Here is a 21,333-nt window from a genome sequence, read left to right as displayed (position 1 = left end):
CACCACACCCCAAATTGCTTTAGAATCATTTAGACCTAATATCAGTTTCTTTGCACCATGTGATGCCATGCCATCACAGATATTCTTACAAAATAAGCTTACTGATATCTCCCTGCCTGTACCTTACCAAAGAAGACCAATCAAAAGTGAAAACAGAAAATAAGTAGTTAGGATTGTATTACTTGTTAGAGCAATGGAATAGGATAAAATAAAATAATACAGCAGACAAAAATAAGTACTTAGGATTGAGAATTATTGTATCGATACAGTAAAAAAACAGTAAATAGACTCCCCCCCACCCTTCTACACTACCACACACAACAACATGATTATCAAAAGCTGTAGCGAAAGCTCTCTTAAATGTATTATTCTTTGTTGGTATTTAAAATTCTAAGAAGATCAAAGCTATATTTTTTAGAATATAAACCTACAGCTGATCGAGAGATTTACAAACCAAGACTGAATGAATTAACGAAGTCATGAAAAGCGCATTAGCGATTGGCTAAAACCACGATGACGTCAGCCATCGGAATTTATAATTGTTTGCCAAAATGGACGGCTGTCGTTTATCGCGGTTTGGTAAAAAGTTCAGTGTACAGTATTATAGGGATCATTTGATTTTGGAAATATCGCGATTTGTGAAATATTTTTTACAGTGAGGGAAAGAAGGCAACTTAATGCGTGAAACTGCTGCTAAATTGTCGAAGTTTGGGAAATTGCATTATCGCGTTTGCGGTCAAAAAGACAATTGTGTTTAAATTTTTTCCTGAAGCGGCATTTTCTTGACTTGACTTGTGTTCATTCTGAGGATAAGTGCATTTAGGACACCAAATTACAATAATAATAATAGGACATTTATAGTTTAATGTGGGTTAATCTACTACTGTGTCTGTGTATGGAGAATCAGAATGTGGTTATCAAAATTTAACTACAGGATTAAATTACTTAATTAGGACAGTAGTGCAATATGAAGGTTTCTGTCTTTGAACAGAGCTATTGGCATATACCCCTATGGAAATAATGCTAATTTACTCAAAACTGCTGGTCTAGTGCTTTAACTAAGGTCCTAGCACCAGTTCCTAACCTCCACTCTTAGGAATCGGTCGTTATTTCACCTCCAGGTTTAAAATTTTATTAACTTTGACTTTTGATTTCTTTTATTCCAGCAAATTGTTGCTGACAAGTTTAGATATTTTCATAACATACCTTCTTGAATGTAGGGAAGCCAGATGTTCTCTCAAAACACCAAGGTGCTGAATTTAGCGAATGGTTCAGTATATGTCATTTACAGTCGTTCTCCACTTTTGCGCCTCTTAAGTTACAGAATGATAACTACATTCACATATTCGCTTAGCTGAAATCTTTGGCAAAAGTGACATGCAATGTAAAATTGCACTTTGCAACAGGTGCACTTTTGCAAGATGCAGACACACGATTGCATCTTAAAGGTTGTCATAACAGATGATGTGATGAAAAATAGTGAAGGTATTAGTATATCAGGAGAGAAGTGGTCCTGAAAGGCGTATGTTTTGAGACTCTTGAGAATGTTAAAAGGTTTTCAATAACCTATTGACTTATGAATATTGGATATATTGTCAGTGGGACCAACCAGAGGTGAATGAGTATAGTGATCCTGCTACATTATAGAGAATGATCAGGTCTTGTAGGGATCCTTGGACCATCTTGAAGGTGGGAGCCAGAGTGCTGAGCTTGATACGTGCAGCTGCAGGAAGCCAACGGAAAGAGATAGTAAGATCTGGGAATGGTTTGGAAACTTAAACAGAACTCTTGCCACACCATTTTGAATCAGATGGAGAGGCTTGATGGCGGAGGCCGGAAGACCAGACAAAGAAGGTGTTATAGCAGCTAAGGCAGTATATTGTCATGGTCTGGACCAAGAGCTTTGTAGGGTGTGTTGAGGTGGACAGATCTGCCGTACAATGGAAGACAGAAGTCTCAGCAAGGCTCAGTTGTACATGGTGGTCAGACATCCATCCAAGCAGAGATGCTCAAGAGGCAAGTTGCAATATAAACAGGATATACCTTAACTTAAGTTTATATGGGACAGAGAAGAAGAGGTGGGTATTGTCAACATACTAGTGAAAGAAGAATTTGTGAGAGATGATGATACAGCCAAGGGAAGCAGTGTAGATGGAGTACAGTAAGGGATCCAAGACTGAGCCCTGTTGAACACTGGTTGCAAGTTTCTCCAGAGGGGACAAAGGGCTACGCTCAAATCACCTGGGAAGATCTACTCAATAGGTAAGACAAACAATTCAGTCCTGATTCTTTGATTCCAAGTTGTTCCAGATAGAAAAGTAAGATCTGGAAGTTAAAGGTATCAAATTCTACAGAGAGGTAAAAGAACGAGGACCTAGGAGGAAAAGGAAGCGGCTCAAGCTGACTGCAGAGCTTTTCTGACACTGTGAGGATTGCAACCCTACAGAAGGTATCTTCTGCCAGTGTTTCTCCCACACAAAGATTGATTAAACAATCTCAACACTCTTGGTGGAATTACTTAACATATGCAATGATACATCTGCGTATCACTATACAGTCAGTTCAGTTAGTAAAGAACTAAATACAATAGTTTAATTGGAACAGGCATGAGTGGTAATTCTCAATATAATCATTTGAACAAATACAAAAGTTTAAATAGTAAAATTTTTTAACCTTTAGTACTTTAGCAAACCTCAATAATAATAAATTAGTGGTTTCATTTATTTATTCCCTCCAGGGATAGGAAATCTATAATGAACAAAATGTTCCCATCTTCTTGTTCTTCTTTTTAGCCTCACTGATGTAGACTTTTATTCATCAGTTTTTGTGTGGTTGGGTTCAGAAGGAAGGTTCATAGTCCTGTCAACCAAACGGAAAGCCTCCATGAACTCATTGATATCAATGCTCCCATCCTTGTTGAAGTCTATGCTCACTGCCATGTCCAAGATGGCCTCATCGCTTATCTCCATCTTCAGGTGGGAGCTTAGCAGCTTCCATGTCTGGCGGAATTCCTCAAAGGAGATGAGTCCTATAAGAGAATGGTGGGAGTTCATTAAAGAATTTTTCCAAAGAATCAGGGTAACCCAACCAAAGAGCTGCTCAATGCTTAGTGTAACATGGGACTGGGGAGTGGGGTCTGCAGCCCACTGAAGAGCTAGAAGTATTATAAAGACTGAGATAACTGGTCTGACTGGGGGAGATGTTCAGATGATGCCCTTAAATAAAAATAATCATAATTTAAAACTACCCATATAGGCTTTTGCTGTGGTAGTATTTCAGCAAGTAGCATAGTGGTTAGACTTGTCTTATAACCAGAAGGTCCTTGGTACCAATCCCTGGTTCTGCTGCAGTGCCCTTGATCCAAGTACTTTCCTTGAGTTTCTCCAGTAAAATTTACCCAACTGTATCAATGGGTAAATTATTGTCGGTAGTGCATTATACAACCCTAAAGTTGTACATTTCCTCTTCCAAAAGCATCAGCTAAATTAACTATTTTTTATTTTAATGTTACGATATAAAATTCAATATACGATTTCTGAGAACTTTAATTTCTTCTGCATTTCCCTCATAACTCCAGAAGGTTTAAAAACCAAACTTAAAAAACTTCACACTTTGACTTTTATGACATTGTCCTGTCTTAGACAGTAGATTATTTCTAAATTCCATTACTTTTTCTCCAGATGAGTCAAGCACATTAGTTTGCCTTGGCTTATCTAACTATGTTTCATAATCCTTCTTAACATTAAAGTGTCTCTGTCATGATTTGGATGTTTATTGTAGAAGGTGACCCTGGTTACAACTAGAAGTCCAACAGTACATTTTCAGCATGTCAGTCTACAGTATATAATCCCTTTTAAACCACCGAAGGTCAACTGAATAGAAATTAAAATGCAATTTTTTTTAACAGTAATGATAATAAAAATGAAATACAATGAAAGGAAACCATCCTAGAAACACCACATTAAAATTCAGAGAAAATGTATTGTTGTTAATTTAGAATTACAGATGAAACTACCTGAGTCATGTTAAGTTTATCAATTACCAATATGCATCAGGTTTCAGAAATGTCTGACACTCAGCACTTTAGTATTTGATTTTGTAAAACAGTGTGGTTACATCGGCTTTGATTGGGAAAATCCGGCAAAAATCTAAATCTGGAAGTTCTAACTTGCAGAAAGTGATTGGTGGACACTTGATGGCACAGTTATGTCGGCCCTAGGTCTCTGTTTCTCCCAGCACACGGAAGCTGATCTTGCGGACTCTTCCTCTACAACATTTGAAGAATGTACCTGTACTGTACGCTACAATCTGACCAGCATCTGGGCCAGGCTGTGATGATATTTTGCATGGACTTCTTGGAGAAAGTCCCTCACATTTGCTGTTCTGGCTTCTGCCTTCAAACCTCTACCACTGAATCAGAATGCTGCAGCAGGAGTGGGTTCAACCTGCCAAAATGTTTCCATGTGTGTGCCTTCCTCATCCCTCTCTGTTGGTTCACTGTGGCCGCCTGTATCAAATTCTCCATAGTGGTCCAGAGGCACAGGATGTGAGACAGGGTACAACCTGGATAGGATGCCATTCCATCAAAGGACAATTACACACTAATTTGCTCACACATACACACTCTAAGGGCTATGTAGACTCACCAGCTGAGTCATGTCAAACATGTCTTTGCACTATGGGAGGACATGGACACTCCATACAGACTATTTGCTGAGTTTCCCCTACATTCAACACATTAAGCAATAATTCCTGCCTGTTGCTCACTTGAAGTTTTGTACCCACAGCAGTTTCAGGTTATATGTGTTTGCTACTTTTTTATTACTAGATTTGCATTGTACAAGGTATACATTTATCTGATGCTTTTCTCCAAAGCAACTTACAATGTTAAGCTACATACAATTATTTACTCAGTTATAGAGCTCAGCAATTCTACTGAAGGAATTTGGAGTAAGTACCTTGCTCAGGGTTACTGTAGCTGGAGGTGGGATTCAAAGCTAGAACCTTTTGATCCAAAGGCAGCAGCTCTAACCACTACAGTACCAGCTGTCCCTATATTTGTGCTGAACCATCCTAAACAGCACAGTAGAATCTAGCTAATATTACTACTCTGGCCTGAAACTCTGAAAATGATCTTTTAATTTTGAGGAATGTGTTACAATATCTAACTACTTTTCAAATGTGTTGTTTTGGAATTTACTAAGGAGGTGGTAAATAAGCTAATGTAATCATGCTTACCTGAGTGGTCTGAGTCTATAATCCTGAAGATTGTCTCAAGGTTGGAGCGCTGCTTATACATGGTCTCAAGAAGGCTCTGTTGAACAAGCTGGTTAAAAACAGCACAAATATTAACACGGTTGTGATGTTTTATAGCTTATTCACTTTTGCAGTTTGTAAACTTTTGTCTGAAGTGTATTTCTCACCTCCGTTTTGGGTTCGGTGATTGGGAGTTCACGCAGCCAACCCTGATAGTCCAGCATGCCGTCCTGGGTGGTGGTCACCAGTTGGGATCGTAGCACTCTCCAGGGCAGGCCCAGTCGCAGCACTGCCTCAACTGCAGTGGCCCAGTGCTTTAGTGAGATCCACCCTGTGGTGGATGTGAAGGAGACAGGAGACATGCATTACAGGCCTCCACGCAGAATATATGGGTTTTCAAACTTAAGTTCTGTAATTGTAAAGTACAAGTCATGCCACAATAAAATTGACCTTTGTCACATAGGATGCCATGTTCGTTCAAAAGTCACAAATGACAGTGAGCCTGCTTTCAGTCCGGAAAAGTGTGCACTACAATTGTACCTGACTAGCTAGACTGAAAATATTTGCATTATATTTTAATTATTTCATTATAATACGGGGGTGTGGTGGTACAGCGGGTTTATCCTGTGCCTGCTCACTGGTGGGTCTGGGGTTCGAGTCCCATTTGGGGTGCCTTGCGATGGAATAGCATCCCACCCTGGATGTGTCCCCTCCCCCTCCAGCCCTGCGCCCTGTGTTGCCAGGTTAGGCTCTGGCTTGCCGCGACCCCGCTTAGGACAAGCAGTTTTAGTCAATGTGTGTGTGTGTGTGTGTGTGTGTGTGTATTTAATTGTAAAATATTCCGACTGAAAATATTAACATTTTCACTAGTTTCGTAGCAAAACCTGTCATACACGTAATCTCTACTTTCCCTTTAAAGGTAGGTTATTGCATCCTATAATGCTAACTGGATTTTTACAATGTTAGCTACTGCCTAAAGTATCAACAAAATGGTCACAATTGAATGCAGTACCTTTTAAATGCAGCTTTTCACTCTTCAAACATTTCTTAACCATTTTCACTCTTTACACTAAAGGGATTTGTGAACTGGAAGCACCAGTCATTTGTGATAAATTACATGGTATCTTTAACTGACACCAAATACAGTTACCCTTCTGTTGGAGTCCATTTTTTATTAGACAAATCTTCTTTATAGCCCTTGCTGGGTAAAATTCATTGACAGAAAGTGTTATGGGGTTTGCAGGTTTCACATCTGAGTCCACATTACCCTGATTCACACTGACGACTTCCACATTTTCCCAGCCCAGTCTTGTTTTCAACTAAATACAGGCACTGGATAGCTAAGCTGACATGGCCAAAATGCTTAAAATCCATTTTCAAGTAAAATATCAGCCTTTTGTAAAAAACATGCATGGTAAGAGCAGTGAAGATATAGTGTGATTTTGCATTTATCTTTTAAAAATGAGTGTTGACACAGCACACCTATTATCGTAAGGTGAAATGCTAGTACAGAATACAATTCAAGGTATGTCCTTTTGAAGCATCATCTGCAGGCATTAAAACACTAACACTTTTCCATCTCGACTCAGTGCTAAAAAGCAGCAACTGTTTGCTGTTTCGGCATCATTGCTGCAACAGAAGAGATGACAACTGGTAGTGTAGTGGTTAGAGCTGCTGCCTTTGAATCCAAATACTCCAGGTTTGAATTCCAGTTGTTGTACCCTTGATCAGGGTTCTTACCCTAAATTGCTCCAGTAAACTTACTCAGCTGTATAAGTGGATAAATAATTGTATCTTGCGTAAAAGTAAGTGTACTATTTACACTGTAAGTTGCTTTGGAAAAAAGCATTGGCTAAATGAATAAATGTAAATTACAAAAAAGAAGGATTCTTCCTTTAAAAGAAGAAAAATCTCCAAGATTAAAGGTTATATCCACAGCAAACTGGTCTACAAGAGTGACTCTATTGACCACTGTTTCCAACCATGTAACACATCTTACTTTAAAGTATGAAGAGAGTTTAAGCTTTTAGACAAACAGCAGGAGTACCCGTGTTGTCTGTGTCATAGTCTTGAAAGGCATAAAGGAGGTCCGACTTGTGTGCGAAGAGTTGCTCCCTCAGGGCTCTGAGTGCTGAACGTTCTGTCTCCCCCACACTGGGAAAAAGAAAAAGGCAATTATTATAATGTTATTTACTAATACATGACTTTTATACACTACAGTATATAAAAGAAAGGATAACATCAAAAATCAATTGTGGTGATCAGTACAGGCTTTCTTTATTTACAAGTATTTTCTATTCCAAGAAAAATGTAGAGTTGTCATTGAAAGTTTATAGGTAAAGTGAAATTTGAGGTAGTGGTTTTTTTAATATACAGCAAATTAAACAGTAAGAGTCACACTTTGAGTTATCAGAAGTTGACTTCTATACTAATAACAGGTCTCAGAATCTAGATACTGCAAAAAGTCCCCCTATACCTTTGCCTGAGGGTCAGTTCTCGAGTGCTACGGTTGGCTTGGTATTGAATGAAATGTGGTACCAAGTCAGGACCCAGTCTGATGTAGGCGCCTCTATTACTGCCCACCTCATAGTAGTTTGAGGCAGAAAAAATGGTCAGCACCTATTACACATAAAACAAAAACATTTTAAAAGGCAGGAACACTCTTTAACACACAACATCACATTTTCACACTCCATAAATTTTAATAAAATACAATTGACTATTTGTTCCGCTATCTGAAATTTGCCTATGTAGAATGTGACTTCTAAAGAACTAACTGCAACAAGACACAGACATTTTAATACAATCATGTTACCTTGCGGTTGTGGCAGAACTCATATCCTTCCTGCTTGCACTCATGTGAGCGTATGAGCAGCTGCAGATTGTGTCTTCTCAGGACCTTCTCTGTTACATCAGGGCCCCAGTAACAACCCCCACCACGCACCTCATTGGGGATGCAGCCATCTTGAGGCATGGGATCGCTCCACAGCATGTCCACGATCTGCAGTCAAGCAAACAGCAGCTTGTGGACGATCTGTCCAAGGAATGTGTGTAGGAGAGGTGAAGGAACCAGAAGTGTGAGTCTCTCTTAAACTTGTGTAGCTATTACCTGTTTCCACTCGTTGCTGTCATCCTCATAGGTCTCGTAGTTGTCGGAGTCTGAGTCAGAGGAGAGGGAGCTGCGGAGGTCATGGTAGGATTGGCTCAGGCCGGCCATCCGGCGCTGCTCCTTCAGTTCCTCTTCCACTGCCAGGTTCACCTTGCTGGAGAAGTTCTGCATAGAACGGCTCTGGAAGTTGTAACGGGACCTAAGGGGAGAGTTGTAGGCCAGGGAGCAGTGCCTCTGCAGACTGTTGTCCATCCTCCCGTTGACCTTGTGTCTGCCCGCCGTCGAGTTTCCACCTGAAGCTACCCACCTCCTCTTGGGAGGCCTGAGTGTTGAAACGTACTGAATAACAAAATAAGAGTTCAGCTGATGGACAGAAGTCAAAGATTTAAACATGGACAACAAACCCTCCTCACTCACATTACCATTCATTCATTTAGCAGATACTTTTCTCCAAAGCAACTTATATTAAGCTACTTACAGTAATTCATTCATTGAGACAGTTTTTACAATAACTACCTTGATCAGGGGTACTACAGTAATAAGTGGGACTCAATTCTATGACCTTCAGATCCAAAGGCGGTGGCACTAACCACTATGCTACCTACTATCCCCCTGCAGCTAACAGTAACTCATCTAAGGTAAGAGGTATTAGCCAAAAGGAATGATGTGCTCTTTACCTTGTGCCTGTCAGCCTGGGCAATAATGTTGAGGTCAGTGGTGTCAGAGATCCCTCCATGCAGAATCAAGACTTTCTGATCAATCACTGTTGCGAGTGGCAACCAACTGAAGATCTTCTGAAGTAGCTTCAGAATCTTCTTGCCATGTAGCTGAGAAATAAAAAAGTAATATTTCATACAGGAAATCGTTTGGGGAAAGAGGGAGTGGAAGTTTGACAGGATTTAAGCTAAACAGTAATAAGAGGCTTAATAGCATGAAATGTCTTTTCTGAAGAAATAGATGAGGAATATAACAGTACACAGTACCTTTTCCTCAGGTCAACAATCCTATCAAAGTGAAACTTTAAAAATTGCATTTTTTCCACTCCATTTTGCTCCAAAATCATCTTGAAAAGATAACAATGCTCAATTGAATTTTGACAACTTATATAGAATGACAAAAAAAACACAGAATAGTTTTGTTCAGAGACCATCACCTGGTGAAACCTACTGACCCATAACAGTGTTGGAATCGACGGAGATAAGCGTTCTAATCTTCTTAGTGACGTGTGGGATTAACCCACATGTAAAAATAACTACAGTAGAGTTCTCCATTTACACCTAATGCAGTGAGGTCAGTTTCTATTAATTATCAGAATCCCCCATGGTGCAAAAACAGAATTAAATGCAGAAGCCTCTTCTGGAATTATTGACACCGAAAGATAAGCAGAATGACTACAGAAGTGTCTGAAGTTCTACTCAGATCTACAGTGGAAATAAAGGAGTAAAATTCATAGATCCTTTGAATAAGAGATTACATCTGCAGAGACCTACCCTATATTTTCCCAACACCTCCTTGGTGAAGCCATACCTAAAAAAATAATAAGCTTTTTAAAACAGTTTGAATGGTGAGATCAGGTAACCTCTGGTTGCATCTTAAATCTGTCACACCTCAGGTTGACAATGTAGTCCTCGTGGTTTCCTCGGTTCAGATGAACGTTGTTGGGATACAGCAGCATGAATGCAAAAAGGATGAGCAGAATCTCAATAGAGTCTTTGCCCCGATCCACAAAGTCACCATTAAAGACATATGATTTCTCCACCGATGGCATTCCATTCTGCACAAAGTCAGGGAAAGATCTGCTTTGTAAAGAGTAGACAGTGACACAGCAGGAATATATTTTTCATGAGCATTTTTCTCTCAAAAATAAATTACTGTTCATTATACTTAAATTTTACTTAATTGTCTGTTGCCCTTAATTCTTATTATTGTTTCTATTATTAAAAATTAATTTTCTCTTTTGGTCAAACACACTGCCTCCTGTTGTATATGCTTCACAGCAGATTAGAATAGCACAAATTTTCAGTCTTCTACCAACCTTATAAAATACTAGTAGCAAGTCCTCAAGATGTCCATGCAAGTCTCCTGAAAATATTAAATAAATAAATAAATAAATATTAATATTTTCTTATTCTAATTCCTTTTGAAAATGAGGGTCATGTATATTAAACAATTTAATAGGCCCAAGGAGTTTTGTAATTTTATAATTCTGGAACAAAAATGATAGAATGTGTTGAATATTATTGATATGAATGCCCTACTAGTCTTACCGCAGATGGTGATTTCTTTGGTTTGGCAGGTGGAGACCTGGTTTATATTCGGCAGCATTCTGAGTAATTTCCAGCTCTCCAGAAGAAGCTGGAGGACATATCGTGTGTGGAGCTGCTACTAGGAAAAATACACAAGACAAATGAAAGGGGCTGAGGTAAAACGACTGCTCTTTCCTCATATTAACAAACCTTGTTGAACATGGTAACGTCTTCAGACAAATCAGTCAGTTTTGAATCTCTTTGACAATGATGGATAGTTTTTGCTTAAGAAATGTACAACATACAAAATGCTGACAGGTTTACACACACATACATACACACTATTCTACTGCACAGAGAACACATCTGGATCTCCAGTTGGGATATTATCCACAAAATATGCCTACTTGCTTGTTCTTGAAGGCTTCCACCAAGTCAGCCACATTGCTGACAGTGAGAGGAAAACTGAGGTGAGGTCCGGAATACAGCTCTGGTACTTCTATGTTCTTGTAGCAGAAGTAGCGCTCCCATTCTATGTCACGGCAGATCTCATTTTCCCTGAAGATGTGGGAGATCAAGTTTCCTGAGAGACACAAACAGTAAACTCTTGTGAACTCTGCCCCTGTAGGATGGAGACAGTGTATGAAAAGAGGAAGGAAACCTACTTTCACTGTTGGCTGGTGTGAAGTGATCCATGAGGTAGCCAAAAAAATTGTAAAGCTGCATGGGACAGAGGTGAATGCGATTAAGGTTCTTTATCACAAAATGTATGGTTGACATGGTCATTATGAGTAGTAAGACACAAAATTAAACTCTGAACAACTTCATATTGAACAAAAGAATCTGCTTGTCCCACCTTAATCTGGTCTTGCTCTCCTGCATATTCAATTGACTGGAAGATGTGCCATGTACACCTTCGTCTCATCTCCAAACGGGCCACGTACTGACGGTACCACCTCTGGATCAAGAGGGCAGCCCTCATCGCTTGGAAAAGGCCGGAATAGAGCCGTAAATGTGCTGACTTATCATATTGCAGCCAATACAGTATGTTCCTCTACAATTTCTAGAGGGCTAGCTGATCTCTGATAAGCATTTTATAAGCATCATCAAAATCTAAGGTACTCTAAGAAAGACAAGGCATTTTTGTAGTCTACATGTTGATGAGCAAAGATAATAATACTGGATAAAATCTTCCCGAATGGGAAGATTCCCAATGGTTTGTATTGCTGGGAAGATAAAACATTTTCCCAGTAATTTGAACTGAGCACTTTTTTAGCATCAGCTACCACTAAGAAATTAATATAGTAACCTTACCTGTGACAGCTATGTATTATGGTGCAGAACAATAAAATAAACTCTTGTTAATTTAATTTGATTTTTTTTAAATTTCCAAAAACACAAAATGGTTTCAGATTAACAATAACATTTTATTTTCACTGTTTGTCTACTGCAAAGTCCATATGTCAGCTTGTTCCAAAGACCAATCATTGAAAATAACTTTTCTGAGTGGTAGCACTTATATCTAAAAGTGTAGAGCCAAGAAATTACCTGGAACTCCAATGCTCCCTGCAGTTTGAATTGATACAAAACAAAATTGACAAAAGATGGAAATTATTACAAATGATATAAAGTGAGGTACCACAATAATATTATAATACTTGAAATATTGCAATACTTTATATTTAGAGCGATGATGGATACATCTTGGGACATTTGAGTGTCATTTTATACAATGAGTTTGCACCAGTCAGAGAATACGTCTAACCATACCTCTCTGGTATTTTTTCAGCTGCAGTTCATTTGATTTTGTGGCTCCACATCCCATGGCTGCTCAGTCTTTGCTCTTCTGCAGGGAATGAAAGAAGGGATGGAAGGTGGTAGCTAGCCCATGAGCAAAAATGAGAGCACGAGAAACAGGATAGTGCCGCCTTGGGCCAAGTGATACCGCTAACCTTTAAGCAGCTCTTGTATTGACCCAGATTGTGATCCCCTTACCTGACCTCTTTGTGTTCTTAATCCTTGTGTGTCTAGTGCTCAAAGAGCTGCTGTCTAGACCATGCTTCCTGAGCACTTCCCTACCAATAATAAATGAAATACCATAAGTGGTGATTAATGAAATAAGTGGTGTTACTGTAAAATGTGACAACTTAACTGCTATTCGTATGTGTTCATGATGAAATCAACTACTTTGCCTTAATGTTGATTTTTTCAACTGGATTAAATGCTGCAGTCAGTGTGAACCTTTGAGTCAGGACTTTGCAGCACGTTGCATCCTGGACAGGAGAAGCCTGAGACGCTTACCTTACCAGAGATTCTTTTTCTGTGGATCCACAGATAAAAAGAAAAAAGATCTTCAGTGTCTTGACATTTTAACATACAGTTCCAGCAATCCTTTTTCTGTCATCTGTCTGCACAAAGTGAAGAAGCCCTGAGCAGGTCAGTCTGAGCCATAATGATGGTAAAATGGAGAGCGACGGCAGCAAAACGGCAGAAAATAATGACGCACTTGTGTCCCGGTAACAGTGTCTAAGGTGAGCGTGCGTGTAAGAGCGCTGTCTCCTCTGTGCCGCTCATCCCGCTAACTGCACCTCCCCACCTCTCAGTTTGAATGGTGTGTTACGTGTCTTTCTTGCCCATGTGACCACTTAATCAAAACAAGGCACAAGTGGCTTAGGATAATACCGTGCAATGGCTGGACTGCACTTTAAATAGGAGGATGAAGTCTCTGATAAAGGGCAACCGCTGTGGATTAAATGAATAGGTAGAAAACTGTAATTACTGTAATGCTTTAACATCACAGAATGCTGATTCTGAGCACTGTTTCTCGACAGAAGCTCAAGAAACCCAATCCTGATGAAAGTAAAAAGGAGGCAACCAAGCGAAATTTAGTAACATATTATATTTAGAAAGATATACCACTTTTCAGTATTTCTTGAAGGTGTCCTTTATGACAGAACGTACTATAATCAATTTTAAAATGACCAGAGAAGTCATCATAAAATGCCGAACAGGTTACGTGTCTTTCTTGGTGTCTTGGCGCACACAAAGGAATCAGATTGTTGGTAGGGAGTAGCAAAGCAAGCTGAGTCCGATCTGACAGCTAAATACAAAGTAAAGGCTGACAAAGTGATCTCAAATCTTTTCGATCAGCGCTACTCCGCAATTCCACTTTTCAGCGTCTCCGTTTTATCTGGTTCACTGGATGGGCCGCTGTCACGTGCCCCGTTCCCCAGAGCACCACGCAAGTCGTCAGCCTTAAACCTGATGGCTTGTTTCAGTCAGGTGGACCCTTTTTATAACACCGGCATGCAGGAAGCCCTGTCTTCTTCTACTGGTGGATTATTCAAGTCCAAAATGCAGTGGATGATCCAGCTCTCCTAATTTCATTAGTAACTCCGAAAGTGAATTAAATTGGTTCAGTCAAGTGCAATCAGGTTGTTCACTGCTGGAGCAAAAACCACCTGAAGTCAGTCCTACAGGACCATGATTGATTTATGCTTTGGGTTTCTATATTGTGTTTTTATGTGCAGAAGCGTTTATAGGTACTGTATGGAACTGTGAGACGTGGAAGTGTATTGTGGAACGTCTACGTTGCAGTAAAACCACATTGCAGGGCCTCTACTGGGCACTGACATGGTTTATACCAGTTGAACTTGTGGAGCCTCGACGCTGCTGTCACCTCTTCATCCCTTGAAGCAGCACAAATCTGATTTTGCCTTTACATTTGTTTGTTGACCAGGTGCCATTTCCCAGAGTGGTGCAGTGGGCTTGGTCTGTGCCTGCTTTCTGGTGGGTCTGGGGTTCAAGTCCTTCTTAGGGTGCCCTGCAATGGACTGGTGTCCTGTCCTGGGTGTGTCCCCTCCTCCAGCCCTCAACCCTCTGTTGCTGGGTTACGCTCCGGCTTGCCACAACTCTGCTTGGGACACACAGTTTTGGTCAGTGTGTGTGTGCATTCTCCAAAGTGACATACTACTCAGGGTTCAGAAAACCGCGTTCCATAACAAAGGACATACAATCAAATATACAGTGTGATTATTAAAGTGGTGTATTATTAATAAGCAGCATCTAAGCGATAAGAAAAATGTATTGCTCATAACTTTGGTCTTTTCATGACGTATTTCTCCCACTGACCTTCCATCCACCTTAATTCTTAATGTAGTCTTATTCGTCTTAAAAGATGAATTACAGAAGGGGTATGTCAGAGGTTACTGATAATTCCAAAATATGAATTTTGACTATTGCAGCCCATTAAAAATACTTGGTACTTTTACTGAAAGTGCCTGTAATGGCTGATTATTGTTGTCCGGAGAGCCGACGAGCAGAGCTCATCCTGCCTCTAAAGCAGGCAGCTGGTACTGGTGCAGTACGAGCCAGAGCTACAGGCCTGTGGGTTGGTTGTGTATTCAGACACACGGTGACAGACACTACCGTAACTGTAGTTAGCAACAGACCCTGTGCAGAAACCAACAAACTAAGCAGAAATAGATCTCCTGTGAAGAAGGGAAACACATCATGACTTATGACGGTTTTCTTTACTTGTATACAGTTCATCCAGTGAAAACAGGTGGGGAATATGGGTGGCGCAGCAAGTAGCGCTGCTGTCTCACGGTGCCTGGGTGGTGCGAGAGGACGTGGGTTTGATCCTTGCTCAGTCTGTGTGGAGTTTTCATGTTCTCCCCATGTCTGTGTGGGTTTCCTCTATGTGCTCTGGTTTCCTCCCACAGTCCAAAGACATGCTGTTCAGGTTCACCCATAGTGTGTGAGTGACAGAGAGAGTGTGTTGCACTGATGTATGGATGAGTGACCCAGTGTAAGTAGTGTATCTAGCAATGTAAGTCACCGCGGTGAATAAGGTGTGTGGGCTCATAACACTACGTAGAGTTCGTTGGAAGTTTCTTTGGAGAAAAGTGTCTGCTGGATAAATAAATGTAAATATATGGTTGGGAAATACTACTTAAAAGAACTGAGTTGTGAAAATGAGGGAGCTCTAAAAGGACAAACGGGTCCCTGTTTCGCAGGAAAATTCTGAAGACAATCGAATGCAGGCCTTCACCCGCAAAACGATGGCGCTGTTACAGCATCCAGTAAAAAAATGTTGCACGAAAAGAGTTCAATAAGTTCTACAACACAGCAGAAACTAGCCAACACATAAATATCATGTCCAGGCAGGTCATGGAGACCTCACAGTTTTGAGAGTCTCACTGTTTGTCCTGTAGGAAGGAAGAAGGAACATGGAATCTGGCCGAGTACCGATGATAAAACGGAGGAAACGCTCACGGCCACACGCTCCAGTCGCAGGCGTGACGGTGGCGACACGGTGCCGCCGCGCTGTACGGACGTCTATGGACGTATGGATGTCTGTACGTGGAACGACTCGTTTTCCCTGTACGAGCGCCAGAAACACTGAAACCAGGCCGGCCCATCCGTGCACCAGGGTCAAAAACGGGGTGAAGAGCACAAAGCTATTTTTGTACACCAGTGCATCTGCTTTGCAGCCAGTCATACTTCCCCAAATAACTTTACCTGTATGTACTTGCCTTGGCATGATACTAATCTTATAAATGTCTGTAATGAATGTGGGCTGGGTTATCTCAAAAAAGATTGTTTGTTTTCTTCGATGTATGACACACCGTTTTGCTGTTATTTTAAATTGTCTTGCATTTTCTTCTTTGGCTCGTTGTGCTGTTCAGTTTTGAAAATGGTTGTGTAGCTATATTATAATATTTTTTTTTTTTTTTTTTGACATTTTTCTATAATGGTTGATTCAAAGCTGATTTAGTTAAAAAAAAAGAAAAAAAAAAAAACATGGTTGTTCATGCATAGAAGGAGATGTTAGTGAAAACACTCTTTTAGTCGTTGATCCAAATATTCCCCGGGGAGGTGTACTATGCTGTGTCCTCACCGTGCAAACAAAGTTAAAAGGTAAGACATGGTAACATATTTCAGTTGAAATAGCAGCAACATTGTGACTGGGGTGTATTTTGTGGGGGGGGGCAAGGCGGTGCAGCGGGTTTGTCCGGGTCCCGCTCTCTGGTGGGTCTGGGGTTCGAGTCCTGCTTGGGATGCCTTGTGATGGACTGGTGTCCCATCCTGGGTGCTTCCCCTCCCCACCCACCCTACGCCCTGTGTTGCCAGGTTGGGCTCCAGTTCGCTGCAACCCCCCCCTTGGGACAAGCAGTTTCAGCCAGTGTGTGTGTGTGTGTGTGTGTGTGTGTGTGTGTGTGTGTAACCTGTACTAGGACTGCGCCTCAATGAACTCTGCAACTTGCTCTATGATTTCAACTCTAAAATGTTACAGCTACTTATTATAATAATATAATAATAACCTCAGTGGTCCAGCTACATTTTGCATCACAACTGTCACAGGTTACATACTGTAAACCTCATTTAAGTGTCAATCTATCAACAATTGTCCTGCTAATAACTTCTTTTGCAAAACATTTTAATCTTTCAAAATGGACCTCAGTTGCAAATGGTAATAGATCTGACTGCAGGATTGTAGGTCAATCAGCAGACCAATATTCGTGTTTTAACGCGAGCTGCGTGGACACGTTCTAAACTGTACGCTCCAGAGTCTCTGTCCTTGAATGGCAGGTGTGGAGCCAAAATGTTTCTTTTTCTGCTATCCAACACAGTTTCTGGTCTTTCATGTAAAGCCAAAACTGTCAGGAGTTCAGAATATGGCTTCTTTCCCTTCGCCGAGACCCACGGGGATGCCCGCTCCTGAGAAACACACGGCTCTTACTCAGCTAAATCCAAACAAAGACCAAACGTGCCGTTTAAAGCCGACGACCAAATAACACTTTTGACACCATCTGACAGTTTCAGCTGCTAAATCCCTCCCGGCATCCGAGAAAGATTTCAAAACCCAATCTTAGAGCCGCATGAATTTGTTCAGCACCATCTGCTGCAGATGATGCACACGTACAGTACGTGACTCTCGCTTCTGTAGGCAGTCACTTGAGTAACGTGCAGCGGCTGTATCAGACAGACCAGCTGTCCCTTGTATGTCTGTATCTAAAGCTCCGATTTTAACGCTCAGTGCACTATCTCTTTCCCGAGTTCTGCGCTGCATTGATATGTGTGTTTTAGCAGCTCGGCCTGTGTCGAGTTTTCATGGTACTCTCTCCTCTTGTGTTCCGTATCCCTCTCACATTCCACAGACATGTTGCGGAAGTTTGTTGTGACTTTATATTGGCTTGTTGAATATATAAATCTCCTGTGATGGCTCCTCTGTAAATATTAGGGCGGCACAGCGAGTAGCGCTGCTGTCTCTCAGTACCTGGATGGTGCGAGAGAACGTGGGTTTGATCCCTGCTTAATCTGTATGAAGTTTGCATGTTTTCCCCATTTCTGTGTGGGTTTGCTCCACGTGCTCTGGTTTCCTCCCACAGTCCAAAGACATGCTGTTCAGGTTCCCCCATAGTGTGTGAGTGACAGAGAGAAAGTGTGTGTTCCACTGATGCATGGATGTGTGACCCATTGTAAGTAGTGTATCTAGCAGTGTAAGTCACCGCGGTGAATAAGGTGTGTGGGCTGATAACACTACATAGAGTTCATTGGAAGTTGCTTTGGAGAAAAGCGACTGCTAAATAAGGGGCTTTGTTGAAAACAATGGACTAAGAAGCTGGACTAAGGTGGGTTCTGGTCATTAGAAAAGATGATTTTGTTTGTTTTTGTCTGAGCTTTCTATGTGTCAATCCACAGGCACTCACAAGGCCAGTAGCAATCTGGTCCTTGTCTTCACTAGAATTTGTTGCTCTCTGGCTTGGTGTTACTTCTCTTCATATGTCTGATCATTTCTTCATCATTTATTCTTCCATCACCCCATTCCATCTTCAGCCAATGCACCCAATATTGCTTTTTACCATAACATCTTCCCTTTTGATCTCGTTTCTTCTGCTGTTCTGACCTCCCTCCCTTGCATTACAGATTTCTGCAGTCTGTCCAGTGGCTACTGACACTGCACCAAGTGTCATTGTATCACCCTTACCCTCCTCTTTTGACTTTCGGTTATCTCACCTCCAAACCGACGTGTCGCACTTCCAACCCCTGGTTATCTTTACACACAGAGAGAGGAAAGCTATATGTTGCTGAATGGAAATTACAGAAATGTAAGCATCACAGATTTATCAGTTTCAGTGTCAGTGTCTCGAGTGTCAACATATTTTTTGCACCATATTCGCATCTCTTTGCTTCTGCTCTTCCATCGTCAATACTGAAGACTTTCCCTCATTTGGCATACAGAAGTGATGCCATCATGAGCAAAATTCCCGCATCACCTCCCTCCTTCCATGCCAGGCCTCCCAGCAAGGCCTTTTTCCGTGTTGAAAGATTTGTCCCAAATCTATATCCTCTGCCTCCTGCTCTCTCACTGGACCATCACCTGCCCTAGCCATTTCTTTACATATTATTTCTTCTATTTCATCCATCTTAAATTTCTCACTTTTCTCTGATTTCACTTTCAGACCTGTCCATGTCTCATTAACATGTCTCACTAAACCTAAATTCAGTCCATGAAATATAGGCTCGTCTTCATTCTCTCCTTCCATCGAAAAACTGTTGGAAGTGCTGTTTGCGCTGGTTTGCATTCCTTGCACAGAATGGTCTCCTGTATAAATATTAGCATATATTCAAGATTGACCATTCATCTGAGCCTGCCCTCCTTGCAGTGTGAAAAGTTTTCGAGTCTGCAAGATCTGCCTCCCTTTCCTTAATTCATGGCCTCTTCATCCTGATGTCTTTACAGCATTTGAGACATGGATGGCATACCCCTCACCTGACCAACAGCGTGGAACTTAAATTTAATCACTGAATTGGGTGGAATCTTCAAATACTGTAGATGTTAATAGGTGATTTTGTGCAGCTCTTTCTCACCCTTTGTCCCACATGGCTCAGTCCTTGGACCCTTCCTGTTCTCCATTTGTGCTGCTTCTCGTTGGTTAGTCCTTGCCTCTCACAGCTTCTTATATCACTTGACAAAATCAGTTCCTTCAGCCCAGCATGAATACTGCTCCTCCACCTCTGGCTGCTCACTTATCCCACTCAGAACGGATTCAAAATTGAATGCTCACTGGTTCTTGATTTTAGCTTGATGTGATGAAGCGAACTCAGAACTGCTTAGTGCCTTTAAAGATGGAAGAAGTGTGTCAAACCCCATCTATTTTGGGCCCATTTGTCATGGATGAGGCTGGCAGACAGAGGGATAGGTGGACCCAATCGTGGGAACTTTTAATGAAGAACACCAAAGGGGCAAACCAGAATCGTAGTCGTGGGGCAAGCAAGGGTCAGTCGAAGGGTGAATCGATGTGGCGAAGCCGGGGTCTGGAGCCAAAGACGTGGGGCCAGGGGATCAGAAATGAAGGGATGAAGCGGGATGGGAAAGGGGTTTGTGTGCTTTGTGGATGTGTAGTCGAAGCGGTGGTTCTGAAGAGGTTCCGCAACCTGGTGAGTCAACATGGTGCTTTTTGCCCTGCTGCTTTGATTCGGTGCAGGTGCCGTCGCTTGGGCTAACAGCATGGGCGTGACAACCATTTCCTCCCTAATCTTTTAACAGCTATATAAACACAATCTGCTTTGCGATTGAATATTACATATTTGCTATTTCACTGGCACGTCTACAGGCAGATGGTAATGTTTTCCAGCAAAATAGTAGTATCTAACAAATTAGTTGTGCTTTGATAATTGTGCATTTGTATCCAAAGCTCTTGTTGAGGAATACACTTTTGTATACCTGCATACATATTATTTTGTATGCCACCTTTAAGAAAAGCATCTACCAAAGGCACAAATATTTGCAGAAGTTGAGTTCTTAAGTTCTTTTTTTCCAGTGTCTTTCATAGTAAAATAGTCATGATGAATCTTTCTGAGAAAAAAACTCAGCCAGATGCATTTTTATTGCAGATTAATGCACCAGTTTTAGCGGAAATGGAGAAAAGTATATAACAAAAATATTTGTAGGCAGAACCGGAATGCAGTCTGCTATGTTACATTTCAGTTTTGTCAGTTATTGTACCAGTGGTTTCCTCCTTTCAGAAAAACATTCTGTACGTTTCTCAAAATTGTCACAGTAGATGAATTCATCTCTTTAACCATCCTGCTCCGTAATATTTGAAAAATTACACAGTTTCATCGTAAAAAGAGCTGAATATCATGTTGGGTGCTGTGCTAGAATTTTTCAAGAAAAAAAGTGAAGTCTCATGTTTAACTTATCTTAAGCTCATACAAGCTCAGTTCAAGATGAATTTTATGATATTTGTTGTCTAAATGAGAATTAAAATGAGCTCTTAAAGAACATTATAGCTTTGAGGTGGTCTCAGATGAAGGAAATTTCTTATGTAGGTCTCACACACACACACACACACACACACACACACACACACACACACACACACACCATCTGAAACTGCTTGTCCCATGCGGGGTCACGGCAAGCCGGAGCCTAACCCGGTAGCACAGGGTGTAAGGCTGGAGGGAGAGGGGACATACCCAGGAGAGGATGCCAGTCTGTCGCAAGGCACCCCAAGCAGGACTCGAACCCCAGACCCACTGGAGAGCAGGGCCCGGTCAAACCCACTACCCCACCGCACCCCCTATACAATTTGCTTTCTTCCTATTTATTCCTTTTATTGGGGCCTAAGGGGGAACATTACTGAGAATATTCTGATTCTAAAACGAGAAGCTGTTTTTGTAGAGAAATTGGGGGAAAAAAAAAATTTTTTT

At 41.1% G+C, this 21,333-nt stretch overlaps 1 protein-coding gene across 1 annotated transcript; it reads right to left on the bottom strand.

Annotated features, from left to right (window-relative positions):
• Positions 1 to 2,743: 2,743 nt before the first annotated feature.
• On the bottom strand, positions 2,744 to 12,969 carry ppef2b (protein phosphatase with EF-hand domain 2b). The gene is made up of 18 exons (XM_029253088.1): positions 12,913 to 12,969; positions 12,382 to 12,457; positions 12,160 to 12,177; positions 11,468 to 11,595; positions 11,277 to 11,331; positions 11,019 to 11,194; positions 10,633 to 10,747; positions 10,401 to 10,447; positions 9,973 to 10,139; positions 9,856 to 9,892; positions 9,043 to 9,192; positions 8,366 to 8,704; positions 8,072 to 8,257; positions 7,733 to 7,875; positions 7,304 to 7,410; positions 5,424 to 5,587; positions 5,239 to 5,326; positions 2,744 to 3,028 (listed from the first exon to the last, which is right to left on the bottom strand). Exons 2-18 carry the CDS (start codon positions 12,434 to 12,436, stop codon positions 2,811 to 2,813), a joined length of 2,193 nt encoding a protein of 730 aa, XP_029108921.1. The 5' UTR covers positions 12,437 to 12,457; positions 12,913 to 12,969; the 3' UTR covers positions 2,744 to 2,810.
• Positions 12,970 to 21,333: the final 8,364 nt, after the last annotated feature.

This window comes from Scleropages formosus, chromosome 6, assembly GCF_900964775.1.
Source record: "Scleropages formosus chromosome 6, fSclFor1.1, whole genome shotgun sequence".
NCBI classification, from domain to species: Eukaryota; Metazoa; Chordata; class Actinopteri; order Osteoglossiformes; family Osteoglossidae; genus Scleropages; species Scleropages formosus.
The sequence above is the reverse complement of the archived record's forward strand: the minus strand, read 5'-3'. Positions and strand labels throughout refer to the sequence as shown.